This window comes from Mercurialis annua, linkage group LG8 (genome assembly GCF_937616625.2).
Source record: "Mercurialis annua linkage group LG8, ddMerAnnu1.2, whole genome shotgun sequence".
NCBI lineage: Eukaryota > Viridiplantae > Streptophyta > Magnoliopsida > Malpighiales > Euphorbiaceae > Mercurialis > Mercurialis annua.
This window is the reverse complement of record NC_065577.1, coordinates 4,464,665-4,486,187: the sequence shown is the minus strand read 5'-3', so window position 1 is coordinate 4,486,187 and position 21,523 is coordinate 4,464,665. Positions and strand designations below refer to the sequence as shown.

The window sequence follows — 21,523 nt, the reverse complement described above, 5'->3', positions numbered from 1 at the left end:
CAGTTCATCTTCTCCAATGGAGAAGAATTTAGTCTTCTCCATCTGGAGAAGACCTTTGCCTTCTCCAGATCTGGAGAAGACGACATTCTCCTGGTCGTCTTCTCCAGGTCTTCTTCTCCAGATGGTGAAGACGAACCAGTGTTCGTCTTCTCCATTGGAGAAGACGAGAGAAGCCGAATCCGGTTTTTTTTTTGCGTTGTGGATATTAAATTTAATTTAAATTAGTTTTACGGGAAAAAACGCTGAAGTTTATCGAAGGCGGATTTTTTTTCAACATAATATTAGTACATATTAAATAAACTATTATTAATTTAATTTTTTTTAGGAAAGATGGCATTTTTGTTTTAATAATAACATTAAGGACTATTTATAATATTTGCTAAACTTTGAAGTATCCGGAAAAAAGTTAATTTGATGCTTGAGGGTGTAATTGAAACCAAAAGCTGTGAATTTTTAAATTTGAGGGTGCAATTGAAAGCGAAAAGTCGTAATTTGGGTAAAATTGGTGGTTTTGCAACGTGAGAGTGCAATTGAATTGGGGTTAAAAGGTGGGGATTTTTAAGGGGATTAGCCTTGATTGGGGGTTTTTAAGGGGATTAGCCTTGATATTTTTTTTTCAAAGGTAGTGCTTTTATATGACAACCTTAGAAGAAGTGATTAAATTACAAAATAATATAATTAAAAGTGATGATTTAATATGTAATTATTCCTTTTTTAATCTATTTTCTGATGCTTATCTATTTCAAGTTTCAGACATTTTTTTATTTTGCTTCAAGTTGAAGACATGTAACATCACAAGGAGCAGCAAAGTAGATTGTATTGTTTTAAATTAGTTAAAATGGCTAAGTATGAATTAATTGATTTTGACGGATAAGGTTTTGCTCGATAAAAATAAGAACACGTGAAACAAAAAAAAAATCAAAATTTTAGAATTGAGTAAGCTCAGCTGTTTCCTGAATCAGGCATCATACAATAGGAAATTTAAGAAACTACTTACATGAGAAGTTAAAACTAGTAGAGCCCCAAAAATTTCCACCAGAAAGTTCCAACTACTCCCCAGATTGAAACGTTAATTAGTGCCATTATGAATCCCATCTTGAACACATCAGGAAGGTCTATGTATCCAGCTGTTGCAGAAGAGCAATTTATTTATGATCAGTCCATCACATGTCATAACAGGAAACTTTAAAGTTTTTATTATTTATTGAAACGGCCTGAAATGTTTCGTATGAGTTTCCAAAAGTTTTTTATTTCCAAAACGTTAAAAGGCAGTTTAGTCAAAGTTTTCGTGCTATAGTTATTTATTAGTATTTATAAAAGTAAACTTTTGGGGTAGATATTCATTTGCCCTACGAACAATCGACATGAAGAAACAATCAAATCAACAGATTAAACATATAGCACTTTGTCGGAAATGGGACGTACCTCCATAGTACACAGCAGCCTGTCCACTGCTATAATGTGTAATAGCACCGAAAAGATTTGTATTGTAAGCTAGAGCCAAAGCTGCCAGCACACCTGGTACCCCAGCCGCCAAGTGCATGGCTAAAAATGCGGAGTATAGTGCTCCCACATGACCGGTTTGACTGGCGAATAGGTAGTGAATAAGGAAGTATGACACTTGAAGAACACCGAAGGCAGCTGGCCAACTTAATGAGAGAGATTGAAGGGACTTGGCCACACAACTAGACATCCAGGTTACGATACCAAGATTTGTCAGCTGACCTGCCATGCCTACTAGAACAGCAAACCAGGCCAATGTATCCCAAGCTGATTTTTCGCTTAAGCAGTCATCCCAATCGAGAACTCCCAATAAAAGTAGTATTGATAAGCCAACCATTGCAGTGACAACACTGGGTATGCCAAGAGCATCCCTGCACAAAAAGCAAGCAAAATTACTTATCAGAGTCCACGCAGTCAGAAAATAACCATTGACAAATATACAATCTCTTTCTGTCTCTACACATGCAAATCTCCCTCTAAATATACACATAATAAATTGACGAAGCTGATTATCTTGTTGACTTTAAGAAGCAGCATAAAGGTACAATTCACATCACTAGTCTTTTGATAATTGACATCACTTGTTCTACACAAGTGCTGTTATAAGTTGCACATGTTGCCTTACTACATTTATGTATTAGCAAAACATTATAGAAATACTTTTTTGCACCGCTTGAAATAGCAGATTGAAATTAAGCACAAACAAAAAGTCCTCAAATCCTACAAAGCCTCTTTAACTGTTGTTAAGTGAAGAAAAGTAAAAGGCTAAGTAGCTAAAGTGAGAACACGCTGCTATAATGGTGTGATATAGCAAAGAAAGTTCATGGCTTGCAACACAAGGCACCAAGACGAATTAGCTGGAGAGACAGAAGCTTAGTGCAAAATGATGAGCTGACTAAAACACCACATAGAGATTATTTAATTTCGTCAACTGCATACTTTCTACATCACAATCTAAGCCCGATGTGTCAATCTTCATAATTCACCTCATCTTTTGTAATTTTTCAACAGCCAAAAAATAACCAAACCAATAGGCAGAATTATAAGCAACCAGAAACATAACCAAATCCTCTAAATACAAGACAGTATATATGAATTATTTGGTCAGCACCTGTTAATAATAAATATGTTGATGGCAATGGAATTTAACAATCAGAAAATGATTAAACTATGAACTGAACAAAGTATTTTCCTCTAAATCACATCCCACAATTAGCTTGTTTAACATAGAGTACAACATATAAGTGGAAGTAATAATTCTACTTTCAAATTACTAGACCTGAATGGCTGCCAAAATCGATTACAGAAAATTGTCTCTCTCATAAGAAAATTTGATTCTAGATCAAAAAAAAAATATGCACAGGGTTTAATGAGCCAAATAAAAACATATAGCATAAAATTAGCTCTATAATTTTCAAGGGGGAAGACTACGTGAATGGTTCCTTGAACAACTAATTGTTTAAATGTTCTAAGGTCCAAATTAACATCTAAAAAATTCACATGTTTAAGATAATCGTATCAAAGAAATAATTCTCCGAAGTTCTCCATTAAAATTTCCTTCAGAATAACTTATAATCAGATAGTGGCCAAAACTCTTGAGTGAAGTAATAGATACGAAAGTGACTAAATTCTAGTGACTACAGTATGAAATTCAAATGACTTACCCAAACACCCACAAAGATACTGCAAGAATCATCGTACCGACCATGACCCATTCATTTTTCGTGACAGGACCCATATTTTCCAGTTTCTTCGCAGCCAGTGCAGGGGCTTCTGGAGTATCCTTAGTTTCAGGAGGATAAAGTTTGTATAATACAAGCGGTGTAACTAGAAGACAGACAAATGCTGGCAAACTGGCGGCCTTGAACCAAGAAATCCAAGGACTTGAAATCACCACCCCAAGCTCCTCAGCTAATTTGAGACACAGCAAGTTTTGAGCTGCAGCAGTGAGAAACAATGCACTAGAATTTCCAGCAGACTGTCAAGCGTCATAAAAGGGGAATGCACAAGTCACAGAAGTTATTAAGTACATGAAAATCTAGAAGAATATAAGTAAAACATACAGTGCTGACCAAAAAACTTTTCATGCAAATAGGAGAGATAAATACAACAATGATAATATTAAAAAAAACGAGTCTTCCATGCCAAATTAAACATTAAAATGTACTAGGTGCCTAAATTCCTCGATATAAAATTAACAGAACCTAACAGTGAAAGCAATTGAACATCAACTTATCTACTAGGCACTAGGCACGCGGTAGCAAATAAAGATCATGATGCTAGGATTAAATAATTGGCCTATAACACCCACAAACAAGTGATCATGCTTGGGTCCAGTATACCATCAATATTGTCAATGCCACCTCCTACAACCTATGTAACATGGACATGACACAAAGAAACGGGACACTTAGACATGGCGAAAATGTGTCATTTTAAGGTTTCCTATGTTAAAATTGAAATTTCTATCCGTAATGCCAACTTTCCAACACGTTTTCAAAACGGAAAACGTTGATCGAATGAAGTGTCCGTGCTCCCTAGCTTACAACTAAATAAACAACCAATTAAACATAATGTGATCACACAAACTTCCAAATCATTTCAATTGTGACATTACTAATAGGAACTCAATTCAATACTCAATATCGAAAAAACACAAACCTGAAACTGTGACAGAATGAGATAAGACCCAAGCTTCCGCGAAGAACCATCCCCCGGCTTACTCCCCGCGGACAACGCCAACGACTTAATAATCGGCAAGAAAACCCCACCAGCTCTAGCAGTAGTACTAGGCATAGCAGGAGCAATAATGGCCTCACTAATAGTCAACCCATAAGACAATCCCAAAGTACTCTTCCCCAACCACTTAACAAAATAAGTGGCAACTCTATCCCCCAAACCAGTCTTAACAAACCCTCTAGCAAAAAAGAAAGAAATCACAATCAACCAAATAACCTCACTAGTAAAGGCACTAAAAGCAGTTGAAAAACTCAATGTCCTAGTCACTACAGAGGTGGTTAAACCAAGAAAAGCCCATGCACCAACAGGCAATGGATTCAACACAAGACCAGCAATTGTTGACATAAAAATGGCCAGTAATTGCCAAGCTTGTGGTGTTACTTCCACAGGTTTGGGAATAAAAAACCTGAGGATTACACCAATGGCTATAGAGATTATTAAAGGTGCTATCTTTGCTCCTTTTTGAGGTGATTTAGTGGTGATTTTTTGATCATTTTGTGGGGAAGATAGACAAATTGGGAACTGGGTTTTGGTGGGTTTGTAAATTGGAGTGAAAATCAGCGGTTTTTTTGGGGAATTCAATGAGTTTGAGTTGAAAGATTGGATCTTTGAGATGGGTTTTGCTGATAAAAATGATGGGTGGTGGAACAATGAAGTACGGGCGTTGGAGATTGAAAACGACGTCGTTGTAGTAGTGGAGATTGAGTGAAGTGCTAAGCTCTCCATTTTTGTGAATTGGATTCTCTCTGAACCAAAATTGAATCAGAAATGGAAAAAATGATGAGAAAGTTTTGGTTTTTGTTTGAGCGGAGGGAATTACAGGCGGAAGTTACAAAGAACCGGTTTTGTTTGTGGGGTCGGAGTTGGAAAAGGACCGGTTTGAGCTACGTGTTAAAATGTGAGGATGTGAATTGTTTAAAATATTTTTTTAGGGGATGGAAATTTTCAATAACATGCTTATAAGATTTTTTAGTTACAAGTATTGACATTTTTTTGGTTTTTTAGATCGTCTATGTCCAACTCGAAGGGCCACATTTATGTATGGTTTGAAGGTGTTCAAATGTGAGACTCAAAGGACATTTATAAGATACATTTTGGTGAATATCGACTTAGGATACTAGTATATATTAAAGTGAATGATTTATATTTATAGTCTGAAAATATTCAAAATTAGACATATATATAAAAAAAAAGTTCACTTACACAATGAAAACGGGATTCGAATCTCTGACATTAGATGCACATTGAAAGTCTTTTTCGCTACGTTATCCTCTTATGTATTTCAATTTATAATTTTGAGCTGAGTAATTAATTATTTGTATTACATATATAAATAATAAATTTTAATTTAGTAGTTTAAACTTTAGGTAATTATAAAGTAATTATAATTTTTAAAATGTTTTATAATTTTAATATAAATTTTTGATAACTTAAAATATAAATTACCATTTTTTTTTGCTATTTGAAGTATCAAATAATTTTGACAAAACATATATTGATATAGAGATCATAACTGTGGCCTGGTAGTTTATGGTGTAATCTCAAAGTTCCATATCTGTGAAATAATCATTTTAATAAAACTTTATTTTTCTATTAGACCTATGTATATATTATTTTTATTTTTTACTCTTATTAATTTAAACATTGGAATGAACTAGGTCCATTGTATAAGATTATATATTATTACATTATGAATCATTTATTTAAAATTTAACATGTGAAGTAATTATTTTTAACTATTAATTAATAATATATATATTAATTAATGATTTATTTATTTATTTCATCCAAATATATGAAGCTTTTTTTTGTCAAACTAAAAATCATGGAGCCCAGAAGCCCACATTAATGACTACATGAAGCCAATCCAATTAAAACAGCCACAAAATCACAGCCTACTAACTTTTTTTTTTATTTTTTGGGCCTTGAGAAACTGTGCAGAAAGCCGGCAACAAGGAATACCTCGCACACATTTTACTTTGAAAAAATTACACAATAATTAACTCCACACTTATTTTTTCTAAAATACCAACCTAGTTTAATCTTTTCTCTATTATTAATTGTATTTTGAACAAAGGATCACTTCACCTCCTCAATTTGCGTCAAAATATCAAAAAAGTCCAAAATAGCGAAACTGAATCACTTATACCTTGATCTTGTATAAACTGGAGGCATAACCGCAACGTTCATCACAAGCATGAACAGTATTTCGAACTCTTTTATATTTAGGATCTACCATTCCTTCAACAATAGTGTTGATTACTCCTGCTATGTTTGACTTTTTTGACGGTGGGTCGTTTTCTCTTCTATTACTTGGTTCTAGACTGCTACCCCCGCCGAGTTGAAGGATTTGCCTTGCGCGATAAAACCTTTCAGTCGGCCAACCTACACTAGCCGGTCAATTTTTCTTTTCAAAATTCCACATTCGTGTATTACATGATTATATCCATCGTGGAACTAGCAGTATTTTTTTCTATCCCCTTTGTATTTTATCTTTTCGGGATACTAGACGGACTTGTTGTTATTTTGAATCCACATTAAGATGTGTGATCCGGGTGTGTTAAGGGAAATGTATACTCTTCCGGCCTTAGTGTCTACGGGGTTTTTGTTCTCGATGCCATTTGGGGTCGTTGCTCTCGAAATTTGTACTTATCGATTTGTTGTTTGGAGAAAAGGGTGTCTGAGCTTCGAACACTTGTCCCCCCCCCCCTTCCGAGCTAGCTGCCTTCCTCATCCTATAATCATCCAAGTTTATGTAATTCCACGTTTGGTTCATCAATTGCGGATAGCTCTCCACTAGGTTTGTGATCAAATTATCTCGGAAACTGTTCATTGTGGTGCTGTCTTTCATAGCATCAATGACCGTGTCATTGTTCAGGTCTTCTACAAAGATGGCTTCCTTATTAAAACGGGTAACAAAACTCTTCAAACTTTCCTCAGATTTTTTATAGCAAAGTTCAATCACTAGACTTCTTTTTTCTTTAATGCTCTACGTGAAGTGAGTTCTGAAGGCCTCTGCTAATTTGTCAAAATTGTATATTGACCCTTCTCTCAAGCTTAAGTACAAAGGGGATAGAAAAAAATACAAAGGCCTCTGCTAATTTAAATATTTTTCCAATGAAAAGAGGCCGATTTGATGCTTAAGGGTGCATTTGAAAGTCAAAGGTCGAAATTTGGATAAAATAAAATACAAAGGGGATAGAAAAAAATACAAAGGCCTCTGCTAATTTGTCAAAATTGTATTTTATCTTTGTGATGGGCCTTTCAGGGCAGTTGGAAATTTTTTGCACACTGCCGACTCAGATAAACTTTGTACCATCATAACGACTTGGAAACAGCTTAGATGCGTCATGGGGTCCTCTTTACCGTCGTATGGATCAAGAGTGGCCATTTTGTAGTTGAGGGAAAATTGATCTTCCCGGATGGCTGCCGAGAGTGGTGAACCGATTATAAGATAGCTCTTCCTTTTCACCTATTCTCTTGACTCTGTCCATTTTCTTTCTTACTCTCTGTTAATTTTTGTTCCAAATCTCGTGTCTGACCTGCGTCTGCTCCTAAGCTGTGCACATTTTTTTCTGCTTCTACTCTCTTGGGTGTTTTCTTCTCTCCCTCTTTGAATCTGTCCTTGGCAAGAGGTGGGTTCTTGTTTCTCTTGCTCGGGTGTCCAGTTTGATTTTTTTCCGACCATAGGGTAATTCATTGGAGTTGTGAAGGCGTGTTTGGCCCCTCGGTAGAATTCGAGAGGGTGGGGTGGTGATGTGGGGATGTAGGATGATGGCAGAATGTTTGCACGAAAGATGGTTGGGGCCACATGTTGTGTTAGAGTTTGTTGCATTTGCTAGAAAGTAGCTAATTGTCGAGCATGATATTTTATGTATTCTCGTATTTATGCGACAGTGGGACCGATTTGCTATGTTGGTGCTCCAGTGGTGGTGATTGTTATGCTTGTGGGGAAAACAAGGTTGGTGGGGCCCAATTGAGGACCGAGCAAAAATCTTTGTGTACCTAGGGTGTGGGAGTGAGGAACAAGGATGTGTTCTGCGAGGTTAGGAGCAATGACCCCGAGTAGGGCATCCCCCATGGACAGAGATTCGTGATCCCACTTGTGGAAGTTAGGTGCGTTCCCACCCCGGTGAAAGAGAGAGGGAAAAACATGTTGTGCCAGAGCTTCTCTTGAGGGGTGTTGTTAATACGTCATCGGTTGTCCCCAATGTGTTTCTTGATGAGTTATTGAGTTCTAGTACGGTGAGGTCTTCTCCTTCCATTCCTTGTTGATTTCAAGAACTTAGGTTAGAAAGGGGGGGAACTTTCTTGCTTATCCTTTTCACAGATCGCGCCAAATGATAACTTGTGAATTGCTAGAGCGAGCCTGAGGCCGAATTTGGTCCTGAAAACTCACTTGAGATACAAACAGACAATCGTTAAAAAAAGTGTCGGAAAAAGATCACGGGAGACCTCTTTGATGTCAAGTAAGTATGAGTGATAGAAATATATGAAAAAATAAAGAATATGAGCGTAAAATGCAAAAAAAAAAGTATCAACTTCATCTTATCTTTTTTGGAGTTATCTTGTGTGATGACATGGCCGTAGAAGTGTACTTATATGATTAGATGGCTGAGGTTGGTGGGAGATCGGGTATGCGTGGATATCAGATTTTGTTCTTTCTCTATACAACTAGGATACGACAATGTAGGGTTAGAGAATTTCTTGTTAGAAGTACTCACTGTCTGAAAATGTCGCTTGTCGGGGTGATAGTACATGCTCTTAACTTCTAGATGACTTATATTTAATTTATCGTATTTCGGTGATAACTATTGTTGGTGGTACTACAACTCGGATGATGGTTATACTCGGTTAGTGTCTATTTCAACAATATAGTTTTCTTGGTAAATGTCTGTCTTTGCTAATGGTTATTATTTTCTATTGGGCTTTTGGCCCTGGTTATTCAGTATTGCATTTTCGTCCTAGAGGAGTTTGAGTTTTAGTCATGAGTTTTTACCGTTGTTCTGTCTATTTCTGTAATATCCCGTAAAATTTTGTTAAATTTCTTGATGAGTTCCGGTAAAATTTAGAGGATCGTTTTAAGATTTGGGTAGTTTTCGTTTTGGTTAGTGTTGTTTTGCTTGGTTAGGCCTTGGATCTTCTTTTTTTTCGGTCAAGTCTTTGGTTGGCCAAACCAGCCTTCGAAGTGTTGAGGCTCAGGTCTCGTACGAGACCTGAGAAATTCGTGTGGTCTCGTACGAGACACAAGGGTCTCGTACGAGACCCTTTGAAATTTCAGGGTTTTCTCGTACGAGACACAAGGGTCTCGTACGAGACCCTTTACAATTTTGCTGAGACACGTTTGTGCCTCAGTCTTCCGCAGCCATTCCTCCCTTATTGAACGTAATCTGTTACGTTACTTGTTCCCTTAACCTAATATTTTCCTCATCTATAACAAAGCTCAGCCGCCATTTTTTTCTCAATCTCAGAAATCACAATCTTCATCATCCAAACTCATTTGAATTCAAGTTACAGTAAGTACCTTTCAATTGTTCTTGATTTCAGTTTTAGTATTAAACGACACTTCCGTAAATTGGATCGTTCTTGTTCGTTTGTAGATAGAAATCAATTTCGTTTCGTCGATAAGATTGTAGACACACGCCTCTTCAATCCTCACCTTTGTTTCCTCCAAAACGGTACGTAATTCTATGCGATATAGTCGCCGCCGTTTCATCGTAGTTATACGTGTTTAATTCTGTTTTGTTCATAAGTTACTGCCGTTTATTTTTAATTTTGATTCAATTGCCTTTATCGATTTCTTGTAACCTATGATAAGTAGATTGATCATTCAATTAATAAGTGTGATTGTTCGTCGAGTTCCTACCGTTTCGATTCTCCGTTTATCAAATGCTTGATTTCCTCCGTGAATGGTTTTTGTGATAGATCCTTGTTCTTGAGTATGCTTTGGCCGAATATACAAATCTTGGTAGCTTGGTTGATTCCTCTTTGATTAGGAACAAGTAGTTTGGTTTGTAATAAGCTTTGAATTATGGGTTGAAAGTGTTCTTTTTTTGTTAATGAGTTCATGAGATTTTGGGCGGGAACGAATGATTCAGAAGCTTGAATCATTATGAAAGGAAGGAGATGGCTTATGGCCACTTTAATCATTAAAGTATTTTGTTAAAATCAAATAGATACCCCAAGTTAGTTTTGTGTTAATTAGCTTGATAAATAACTTTTAAATGGTTTCGATTTAAATTGGTAATGAGGAGACGTTATTGATCTTGTAATTAATTTAATTACTTGGGTAATTCAATTTTATTTAATTGAAATGTTAAATTGGCTAAATTACAAATTAGCCCTAAAAGTTTCTAAAGCTATTCTTTTAGCAAAGTAATAATTCTTGGACTTCTAATTTGATTTTCTAATTAATAAATTAAGAGTGGGAAATTAATTTAATTTTATAATTGACTAAAGTACCATTTAGTCCTTAGTTGGCTAAAGTACAGTTTAGTCCCTATTTGGCTAAAGTGCAGTTTAGTCCCTAAACTTTTATAGACTTAAAATATTTAAGTTTTGGTTGTAACTTGGGTTACTTGAATTTATAAGATATTAAATTCTATTTTATATAGATAATGCTTTATCAAGTATTTTAATTTATAAACTCGGGTTTATAATTTAATAAAGTTTTGGTTTGGGTTAGACTGTGGTCGCCCAATAAGTGGGAAGAAGCTTGGTAGTTTTAATAACTCGGCTGACTCACTAATATGAATTTTAACTCGAATTTATTTAATTATTTTATGTACCATTATAAATGTGTTTATATGATCTGTATTTTATAACTTGGGTTATATTTTGGAATGCATTTAATATAAGTGTTTATTAAATGTGACTTGGTTTTGCGTTGTGCTAGTCCTATGTGGTGTCTAGTACTCTTTAGAGTTAGGGTCTGATTTTAATTATGATTTTAATATTTTATTTAGACCCGTCGACTGTTCGTACTTCAGAGGCGAACCAGAGTTAGATTGCTTGTCAGGATCACGTGGATTTAGCAAGCAGTGAGTTTATATCTCTATTTACCTCTTTATTAAGCAAATGTATTATTTTGTGTGTATATATATATATATATATATGTATAAGCAGCTTTTGAACTGTTTTCGGCATTGTGGATTTGATTTGGAAAATGCTACTCGATGGGCATCATCGGGACTGCGTGCGCACCGGTAATGATTATGGTATTGAGGTAGGTTTGAGATACGTCTCACCTTAGTGAGGGCACCGGTGGAAGATACGTCTCCTGGGCTCACTATTTATTAAGTGATAGTCGGGGATCGGTTATTGAGATACGTCTCACCGACACGACGATGGATTTAGAATTGTGGTTTAGGGTTTCATTGATAATCCATAATGAAAATGTTTATTAAACGTTTTAAAGGTTTTTAACTTAATAAATGTAAATGGTTATATAAACTCTACTCAGTAAATCTGACCCCGTTGTTTTCCCAAATTTTCCAGGTTTATGATTTGAGCTTTGGTCGATCTCCATTTCTTTTCGTAGGTTTTTATTTTATTTTCAGAAATAAAGAGTCGAACTGTTTTAAACTCTTAGACTGCAGTAGTAGTATAGATTAATTATGATTAGTCTTTTATTATATTTTCAGACTATTGATTGTTAGTGATTACTTTATCGTTTTTGGCATGATTACAGTATTTATGGTATTTATATTATATTGCCATACTGTTGGAGTTATAATTTCAGATAAGTATGCTTTGAATATATATTGCTTATTGTACTGCTAGACTAGGCTGAAGTCTCGGTTGCCCCCGAGCATGTGGTTTTATGCAGGTATATTGTTGTGTATGACATTTATCTGTTTTCCGCGAGGCTTGCTACGGGTTTTGGTACGACTATACCCATACCCTAGCGCCGGTCACAATTCATGAAAATGGATCGTGACAATTTCGTTATCAGATATAAAATCCTCCAAATGATGTCTAAATTTATATAAAAGTTTCAAATTCGATTGCAACGGGCTCAAATCTATTTAGATGCTAGATCGGGGACATACAATGAGGTATACGTATGGTGGAAGGAATGGTGCAGAAGTGGAAAATGAATAAAGAATCAAATAATAAAGAGTGGAGAATGTAGTTGCACGTTGTGGTTGGCCACCTTATAATAATTGAGTGGATGGGGATCCAAATCCAAACTCCCATATCCTCTAATTTCATGTGTTCTTTTTTCATAAGAGCCCACCATTAATATTCTAATAATATGATTGAATCACCTGCTGTGGACACTCTTAGATCACAGTTTCATTTTGTTAGTTTCTTAATATTTTAATGAGTAAAAGGTCAACGTGCCCCCTAAACTTGTGTCACGGGATCATCTAATCAAATTTATACATTTTTGAGCAACTAATCCCAAAACTTTTCATTTTGGGGCTAAATAACCCGATAATTGTATTTTTAAGATGCGTAAAATACAAATCGGAGGTGAGGGATGCAAAAAATAATTAGATACTTCACTAATTGTTGCGATATAATTATCCTAAATCTGTTTTTTAAAATAAAAATATAAATTATTGGCTATTTGACCCAAAAATGAAGAGTTTTTGAATTAATTGTTCAAAAAAGTTTAAATTGGGCTAGATAATCATGTCACACATTCAGGGCGCGCGTTGACTCTTTGTTCATATTTTCATTATAAATTATAACGTTTTTTTGGCAAAAGAAAGAAAAACAAAAATAACAGTCATCTTCAAACCAAAAACTTGAATGAATAAGCCTTCGATATTTATATTTTATTTGATTTTTTTTGTCAAAATAATAATAATGTTGTTACATTAACAGATTACATCTTACAGTCGAAGTACATCGTAGATTAAAATACAAAAAAAAATAAAAAACAACTGAAACCCTATATAGATCTAGAAAAAAAACAAAATAAAAATACAAATTTAAAAATACAAATTTAATTGGTGATCAATAACAAGATGAATTTCAGTATAAAGAATTTCCTGACACCAACTATATTCCAAAATTTCTATTTGATTCAGTTGTAATTTGGTAGCTGATAATTAATAATTAATGACTTATTATACTTTATTCGTTCTATAAATATATATGAAAATTTATTTTTTGCTATACTTTGAAATCTTTTTATTTAAACTTTGAGAATGATATTTTTAATTATTTTGTGGATTTTAATAATTATGAACCAATATTAATAATTTAATAAAAAAATTTATTTTAACTAATTAGAATAAGTTTATGGTTATAAAAATATTATAAAAAATATATTTAGCATTAATGATATTTTTTAATTCATGTACAAGCCAAAAAGTGTCAAAAGTTGTATATTTACGAAGCAGAGGAAATAATATATATTTCGTAAAATTTGATTGGTGGTTGTTATTATGTAATTTTTTTGAATTAGAGTTAGAATCTAATTACGTTAGCCGGTAGTGCTTCTTAGTTAGATTTTCAAATTAAACAACTGGCCTTACTAAGACTCAAAACTGAAATCTCAAAAATGCATTGGAGAGCTTCAGCCATTTGGATTAGACTTCACTGGCGTATGTAAAATTAGTATATTTATTTTTTTAATATTTAATACTTCTCACATTACTAATAAAATATATATATATATATATATTAATTTTTTTTATTAGAAAACATCTTAATTTTATAGTTAGTTTATATAAAAACTTATATTAAATTTTTAATTTGTAATACCCCGTAGAATTATTAGTGTTTATTTTCGCTAGTGTCCAATTTTTAATTAATTAGGACCTCGAAAATAGTGAATAAATTCACGTGATGAATTTATAAGGGTGAAAATGTGATTTGGTATGTGTTTTGCCTTAAGTTGATTTTTGGCAATTTTACGTGTTAAAAGTGAATTTTGTGATTTTTCACTAAAAACCGTAAAAATAATTATTTTAAATATTTTTAAAGGCCCAAAAATATTTTAACTCAGCCCATATGATATGATTTAATGTTTTTAAGTGTTTGAGAAAGTTAAATTATTTTGCCCCTAGAGTTCGAATTATTTACAAGAATGCCATAATGGCAAACTTGTAAATAATTGAAACTTCAAATAATATCTAGATATTTTCTTAAGCTAAACTTGGTGCCCAAGTTAATCCATCATCTTCTTCATTTTGTGGGTGCCGAATACACCATAGCTCCCAATACAAAACTTTACTCTTACATTTTCTCTCAAAACTTTCTTCACGAAAATTGTCGGGAATATTGCGTAGATCGTGTAGGTGTATTTGCATGTTGAATCAAGGTATAAATTCAAGCTCAAAACCTTACTTTTAGTTGCTGATGTTGGTTAAGTGTTAGAAACATGCATAGGATGGTTTAAATGTGATGTTTGATGGTTGATTAACTAATTTTAGTAATTGTTTATATGGGTTACGGTTTTAAAATATTTTTTCCGTGAAAATTAAATTATTTATTTAAATTTTCTGGGCTGATCTAAATGATGATATTTATATATGCTTTAAAGTGAAATTTTTGTGGATTAAAAATGTTAATTAATTCGGGTGTTAATTTAATTAGTTGGGTTTCGATTTTTAATTGTTTTAAAGCTTAAAAATAGCTTAAAAATGGTAAATAAAGGGATTTTTAATTTCTGGAAATAATTTTATTTATGGATGAGTTATATTTGTGGTTGATGTTAATTAAATGGTTAATGGTTAATTTTTAGCGGTTTAATAATCGGGTTTAATTTTTAATAACTCTATTCGGCTAAAATTTGATGAAAAAGGGTAAAACTGTCATTTTAAATTCTGGGCAGAAAATATTTATGAAAAAAATTTATGAAATGTGTTTGATAATTATTTGTGGAGTTTAAATGATTTTTGTGTAGTGTTTTGAAGGATTAATAATCGGTTTTGATTATTAATTGATATTTCGGTTTTAATGGTTAAAATAATGGAAAATAAATATTTTAAAAATATTGGGCTGCTGTTTTTACAAGATGAAAATTAAAAATGTATATGAAATTATTTTTGGTGAATTTCGGTATAAAAATGGCTTAAAATGGATTTTTAAGCGTTTTTAGCGTTTTTGAGTTTTCCGGCCAAAACCACCGGAATACGGTGACCGGAGTTTGAGTGAAGGGGATAGAGCATGTTGGCTCAGTCCTAAACTCAGTTGGCAGCAGTTAGTGCCGAAATGTTTTTGGCAGAAAATAAGAGGGGGGCGAGCCCCGGGTCAAAAATATTTTACGGAAAAATATTTTTGGATATTTTTGAATTGTGATATGATTGTTGAGATTTTCTAAAAGTGTATTTTTAGAAAATGATATGAATTGAATGTGTGTTAGAATTATATGGAATTATAATTCTATGTTTATTTATTGAAATAAATAAACTATGTGGTGTATCGTATTGAAATACGATGACGCGGAAATAGATAGTCGGAATCAAATTTGGTTTGTGATTATGTGGTTATATGGTTGAGTCGGTATAGAGTATATCCTAGAATTTAGAGTTATTACATTTATTAATGTTTAATCTCTAAATTAGATCCAGCGAGTTTTGTTGCGGAAACCGGCGAGCAAAGGTTTTGATATTTCAACGGGTGGTATTTTTATATTTGGAATAAGCGAGTACTGTGAGTGTGTTTACAACTTATACTGCTAAATATTAGTATTAAAAATATTGCGAACTGCTTTACATGATTTGCAAATGCTTTATTTTATTTTGAATTTAAATCGCATGAACTATTCATAGTGTTGAAACCGATTTAGATTCATTGAAACATGCTTACTATTGGGCGGCAATAGTGCTGTGTGATCACCGGTATTTCATTTAGAATGGGTTGCATGTGAATATACTGTGTGAATCCTGGCGACGGCCTGGAAAGTCAGGCGACGGCCTAGACTCTGTGTGAACAGATCTTCAGAGGCAACGGAATATAGACGACCAAAGGCAGTCAGCAAACTGCCGAGATCTGAGAGGTTGAACCTTTTATTAAAAAAAGTGAAATTGGCGACAGTATTTATGTACTGCCGAAATCCGTTGTATTGTAAGAAGAGTCTGGGACTTTCAAATACGTAAAATAAAAATAATCGGATTTGACTGGCTAAAAGTACAAAAAGAGAAAATAAATACGGCCAAAGAAAAATAAAAGGTTAACCCGAATGGAATGGAAAAAAAATGGAATATTTATGTTTCCTGTGTTGAAAGCATATAGGAACATGAATCATGGTTTAGGGTTTCATATGAATCGGTAATCTGGAATGCATTGCTTCATATTAATGTTTATTAGTACATGTTGTACGCATTCACCAGTTTTTATAACTGACCCCGTTGAATTTATAATTTTTACAGGCGAGTAGTTTGACGTGTGGATTTCCAATTTCTTGTTCCGGAAATCCCTGGCTTGTATAAAGTGAGAATGACTTTCCTTTATGTGTCTAGAGTTGCAGTAGCTAGAATAATGAACGATTATACCCTAGTAGTCGTTGGACTTATTTATGCTTTATATTTTATTATAACGCTTAAACTCTGATAATATGTAATATGGGAATGCTGTGCGTAAGTCCGAGCGACTGCACTTGAATAAAATGCGATGAACACATCTGCATAGTGAAATGCAGTTAAGTCCATAGAGAAATGGCCTGCATAGTGAAATGCAGTAATTACCGTAATAAGATGGTATGCATAATGAGATGCATGATAAACCATAATGAAATGGTTTTGAAAACTAAAATGCAATAATTAAAGAGAAAATTATGTGCATGTTTTTAAATGGTAATTTTCATCAGAACGTTTTAAACTGCAATTTTAAAATGTTCGAAAATGATTTGAATTCCGCGAAATTTTTTAAGTGATTTTTAATGTATTTTAAGGCTTGCTACGGGTTTCGGAGCAACCACTCCCATTCCCTAGCGCCGGTCTCGATGCCGAGAATCGGGTCGTGACATAATTATTAAGTATCGCTACTAATTTAATGACCTAAATTTTATAATTAATAAATAAATGCATCATTTAAAATATTTTAAAATGAAAAAACTTAATTAAATAATCAATAAAGTTAAAACGGTTATTGTGTAAAAAAAAGCTTCAAAATAAAAAAAAAATCACATTATAAGATGTTTGGGTTTTAAAAAAATAAAATTAAATATTATTGACACTTTTTCGAATAGATATATGGAGCTTTCTGTAAAATAATAGCTACCATATATATGCATAGAAAAATTGACTGAACACCCATTAGTACTGTTTTTTCAAAGACCCGTTGTTAATGTATCAATTAGCCGCGAGTCCACATAAAATTGAGAGAAAAGTATTTTTTTTTCCTATTAAAATTAAAAATTACTATTTTTCTTTAGAAATCGCAACCTTACTATTTCACAAATTTTACTTATATTTAATAGAAATTCATTAAATTGATATATGAAAGAAAATTGTATATTATATCTGATTTAAATAATTGTAGTAATTTTCTATAAAATCTAAAATCTAATATAACAACTATTTAAAATATATCAGTTTATGATGATTACTTGTAGAAATTTATTTCTTCAACAAAAAGTATCAAATTGAAGTTGCCATAATTTGTAGGAACGTATATTTACTTTTAGAGAAATTTTTAAGTAGATTCGGTCTACCACGTCATCCGTAGACCAAACCTATCATATTATGACACATCATTAAAATGATGGCAATTTTGTAATATTACTATTCAAAGGTGTAAATAATTAAAAAACGAATTTACAAGATTGCCATCATTTTAATAACGTGTCATAATGTGATAGGTTAGTTTACGGATGACGTGGTAGACCGAATCTACATAAGAATTTCTCTTACTTTTAATTTGAACGGTTTAACACTAATGTACCCACCCAAACAATAATTCAAATTTCTTACCTACTATTTTCTATAAAACACGTTGAGAAAAAGTTGATGAAACATTTTGTATAAACAAATATAAATAAATAGTAATAATATTTTAGCGACAAGAAAACAAGAAAATGTGACGAAGTCATTGTAGCGACAAAAAGACAAGAAAACGTGACAGAGACTTCCACAAATTCTTATTTAATTGAGTGCACAAGCAATAGTAACAGATCAAAAGATCATCACTACGGATTTAAGTATTTATAATAATAAAAAAAAAATTATATAGGAAATTGGTTTGTTTACTCTAAACGAGAATTGAAATAAACAAACCTCAAATTCCCACAGTTTTGTAAATTTTCTATAGCAATATAATTAAACAGAATATAAAAATTTATGATTTGAACACTACTTTAATTTACTTTATAAGTATAAATATATAAAGCAAATCTCAAATTCAACTTTTATTTTAGTACTATTTGAAATGCTTTACATATTTTAAATATGGTTGACTGCAAATTAATACACGAACTTTACCTTAATTTGCAATTACAACACAAACTTTGAAACTTGGCAATTTAATACACCAACTTTTATTTTTCTGGCAAATTAGTACACCGACCAATCATACAATAACACGTGGCTGTATATGACAATATCCACGTTAGTATTTTTCCAGTTCGGTGTATCAATTCGCCAAAAAATGAAAATCGGTGTACCAACTTGCCAAATTTTAAAGTTCGTGTTGTAATTGCAAATTGGGTAAAGTTTGTGTATTAATTTGCAATTAACCCTTTTAAATATAGCTTGTATCATGACTCGTCATTTTATATTTTTATTAACTTTTTGTTTATCATAATAGTAAAGAATAATTTAAAAATAAATAGCTATTTTCTTTTATTTAAACAATTTATGCATTATATACGGGGTAGATGCATGTTTCGTGTTGTCTATCCATTCAGCTAGAAGCTTTGAATCTCAACCTTCTAGATATGAATGAAAAAATAAAAGTATAACATTTTCAAAATAAAAATAAAAATATAAGAGTGAACTTTTAAGCAATTAAATTTGTAAAACAAAAAATATATAATCACAAAAATCCCTAAATTAACGGAATTAACAAAAATTATAATATGATTATTTTTTTTAAAGATTATTTTTATTTTAAATTAGACCAAATATTTTGTCGTTTAACTAAAAAAAGTAAAAGTAATATTTAAACAACATACTGTATTACCTAGAAATAAAGCGGACGCCAAATTATTTAGTCAAAAAGAAAAAAACCGACCCTCTCAATTTTTGGCTCCACCAGTGCACCTATTTTTTTTGTTGCCCATCCGGTTTCAGAGTTTCGCCCTGACTAATCCGGACCAGACTTGCGTTGCGCATCTGGATGGTGGGTGAGTCTGCCAGTGAGAATTTTCTACATTCACAAAACTCAAATCCGAGACCTTACTTAAGCGATATTAAGCCGTTTAGCACTTGAACCAACCTCTGTTGGTAAATGATGAATTTAATTAATTTTATTTGTGTTTTCCAACTAAACATCTACATGTAATTTTCTTGCCAATTTATAATTTTATAGACGTTGTCACTCAATTCATTGTTTTAAATATAATACCACTTATTATGAGACTTGACTATATACTTTTTGATAATTTAAGAAGGAGGGAGCGTTTGTGAGAGGAATCGAACCCACGATTTAAGCAGTTTTCTGTTTAGCATTTGTATAATTGAGTTTTTGACATTTTTGTGCCTCCCTACAAAAGAAATTCCAGATTTGTGCCTCTTGCAAAGAAATTTCTCGTTTTGTGTCTGGACCCACGCAGCCTACTATATGAAATAGTGGGCTGAATCACCCAGATTAAAGACCAGCATTCTATCTCATATAGCGGGTTGGTCCCTCCTCCCCAATCATTGGGGATCTGCCCTAATGATTGGAGAGAGAGTGATTTACTCTCTCCCTAATTATTGGGGCAGATAATGATTGGATAATAATTATCAAAACCGGTTTTTTATTGCCCAATCATCAAACCAAGAATACAATTGCGGAATATTAACACGTTTCTTGAATACTATACTAACATTGTCGTTGCAATACTAACACATTTCATTTTCTTTTTCTTTTTTATGTTATTTTTTTAGCCAATGTGCGAGGAATTTATAATCTGAATCTTGAAAATCAATCCCAAAAAATCAGAGGCGGATGCAGGTTAATGAGAGTGGGGTCCATGGACCCCATCTTTTTCTTGGGAAATAAAAATTACCCATATATATGTTAATATATTTATTAAAACCTATTAATATATCATGTTTATATAATTTAATCAAAACCATTTACATAATAGTTTATCAAGTTAGATCATAATGATAAAATATTAACTTTTTTATTATGTAAACCATTTATCTTTTGAATAATATAATATATTTTTTCGTTAATTAAAACAAATAAAATTAAAAATTAAATAAAATTATTTTAAAATCTTATGTTGCCACATATGTCAAATTAAAATTATAAATCGCTCTTTAAATTGATATACACATTACAAATAATTGAAAACCAACTACAATTCTTAAAAATTAAGTATAAAATTTATTAAATTACATCTAAATTATTTATTAGGTCATTTTTATATCTTAATTTTTATATAATATAAAGTATAAACATATTGTACAATTATATATATTTGTTCTATTTATTTATTAATTACTATTAAATATTCAAAGTGTAGATTTTTTTTAATTTATGTAGTTAATTATGTTAGGATATTGTATAAACAAAGTTTATATACAATTGAATAGAATAATTTTAATATTTTAATTATCATACTTCACACGGAAATTAATTCCTATCTGAAATAAAAATGATTAATGCTTCACTAAAGTATAAATTTAATAGTTTGAGTAACCGTATAATTATTGAGCATTTTAATGAAATAAAAATTAATTGAAAATAATTATTGAAAAATAAAATTTATTATTTTCAATTTTGTTAATTCAACATTTATAATTTTTAATATATATATATATATATATATATATATATATATATATATATATATATATATATATATATATATATATATATATATATATATATATATATATATATATATATATATATGTGTGTGTGTGTGTGTGTGTGTGTGTGTGTGTGGGTGTGGACCCCACCATCTTAAGTTTCTGGATCCGCCACTGCAAAAAATGAAACAAATCTAATTATCTATTTTCTTCTTATCACAGAAAATTAATTGCACGACTATACCGCCGTACAATAGTATGCGTTTAAGAGACTGTTTGGTTCATGAAAAAAAAGGGTTAGAAATAAAAATAAATGATTCCCTTTTTTTATATAAATAAATGATTATTAAAAAAATATTTCAAATTTTTATCTTACAATAAAAAGTATATTTTTAGAAAATAATTTTTTTTTAAAA

General features: G+C 32.0%; 1 protein-coding gene and 1 long non-coding RNA gene across 2 annotated transcripts; one reads left to right on the top strand and one right to left on the bottom strand.

The window, feature by feature from the left end:
- Positions 1-909: 909 nt before the first annotated feature.
- On the bottom strand, positions 910-5,088 carry LOC126660890 (dicarboxylate transporter 2.1, chloroplastic). The gene is made up of 4 exons (XM_050354595.2): positions 4,165-5,088; positions 3,168-3,481; positions 1,426-1,874; positions 910-1,127 (listed from the first exon to the last, which is right to left on the bottom strand). Exons 1-4 carry the CDS (start codon positions 4,966-4,968, stop codon positions 1,012-1,014), a joined length of 1,683 nt encoding a protein of 560 aa, XP_050210552.1. The 5' UTR covers positions 4,969-5,088; the 3' UTR covers positions 910-1,011.
- A 9,284-nt stretch (positions 5,089-14,372) lies between these two features.
- On the top strand, positions 14,373-17,169 carry LOC126660966 (uncharacterized). The gene is made up of 3 exons (XR_007635476.2): positions 14,373-14,521; positions 15,768-15,855; positions 16,575-17,169. It is a non-coding gene; the product is annotated as an uncharacterized LOC126660966 (long non-coding RNA).
- Positions 17,170-21,523: the final 4,354 nt, after the last annotated feature.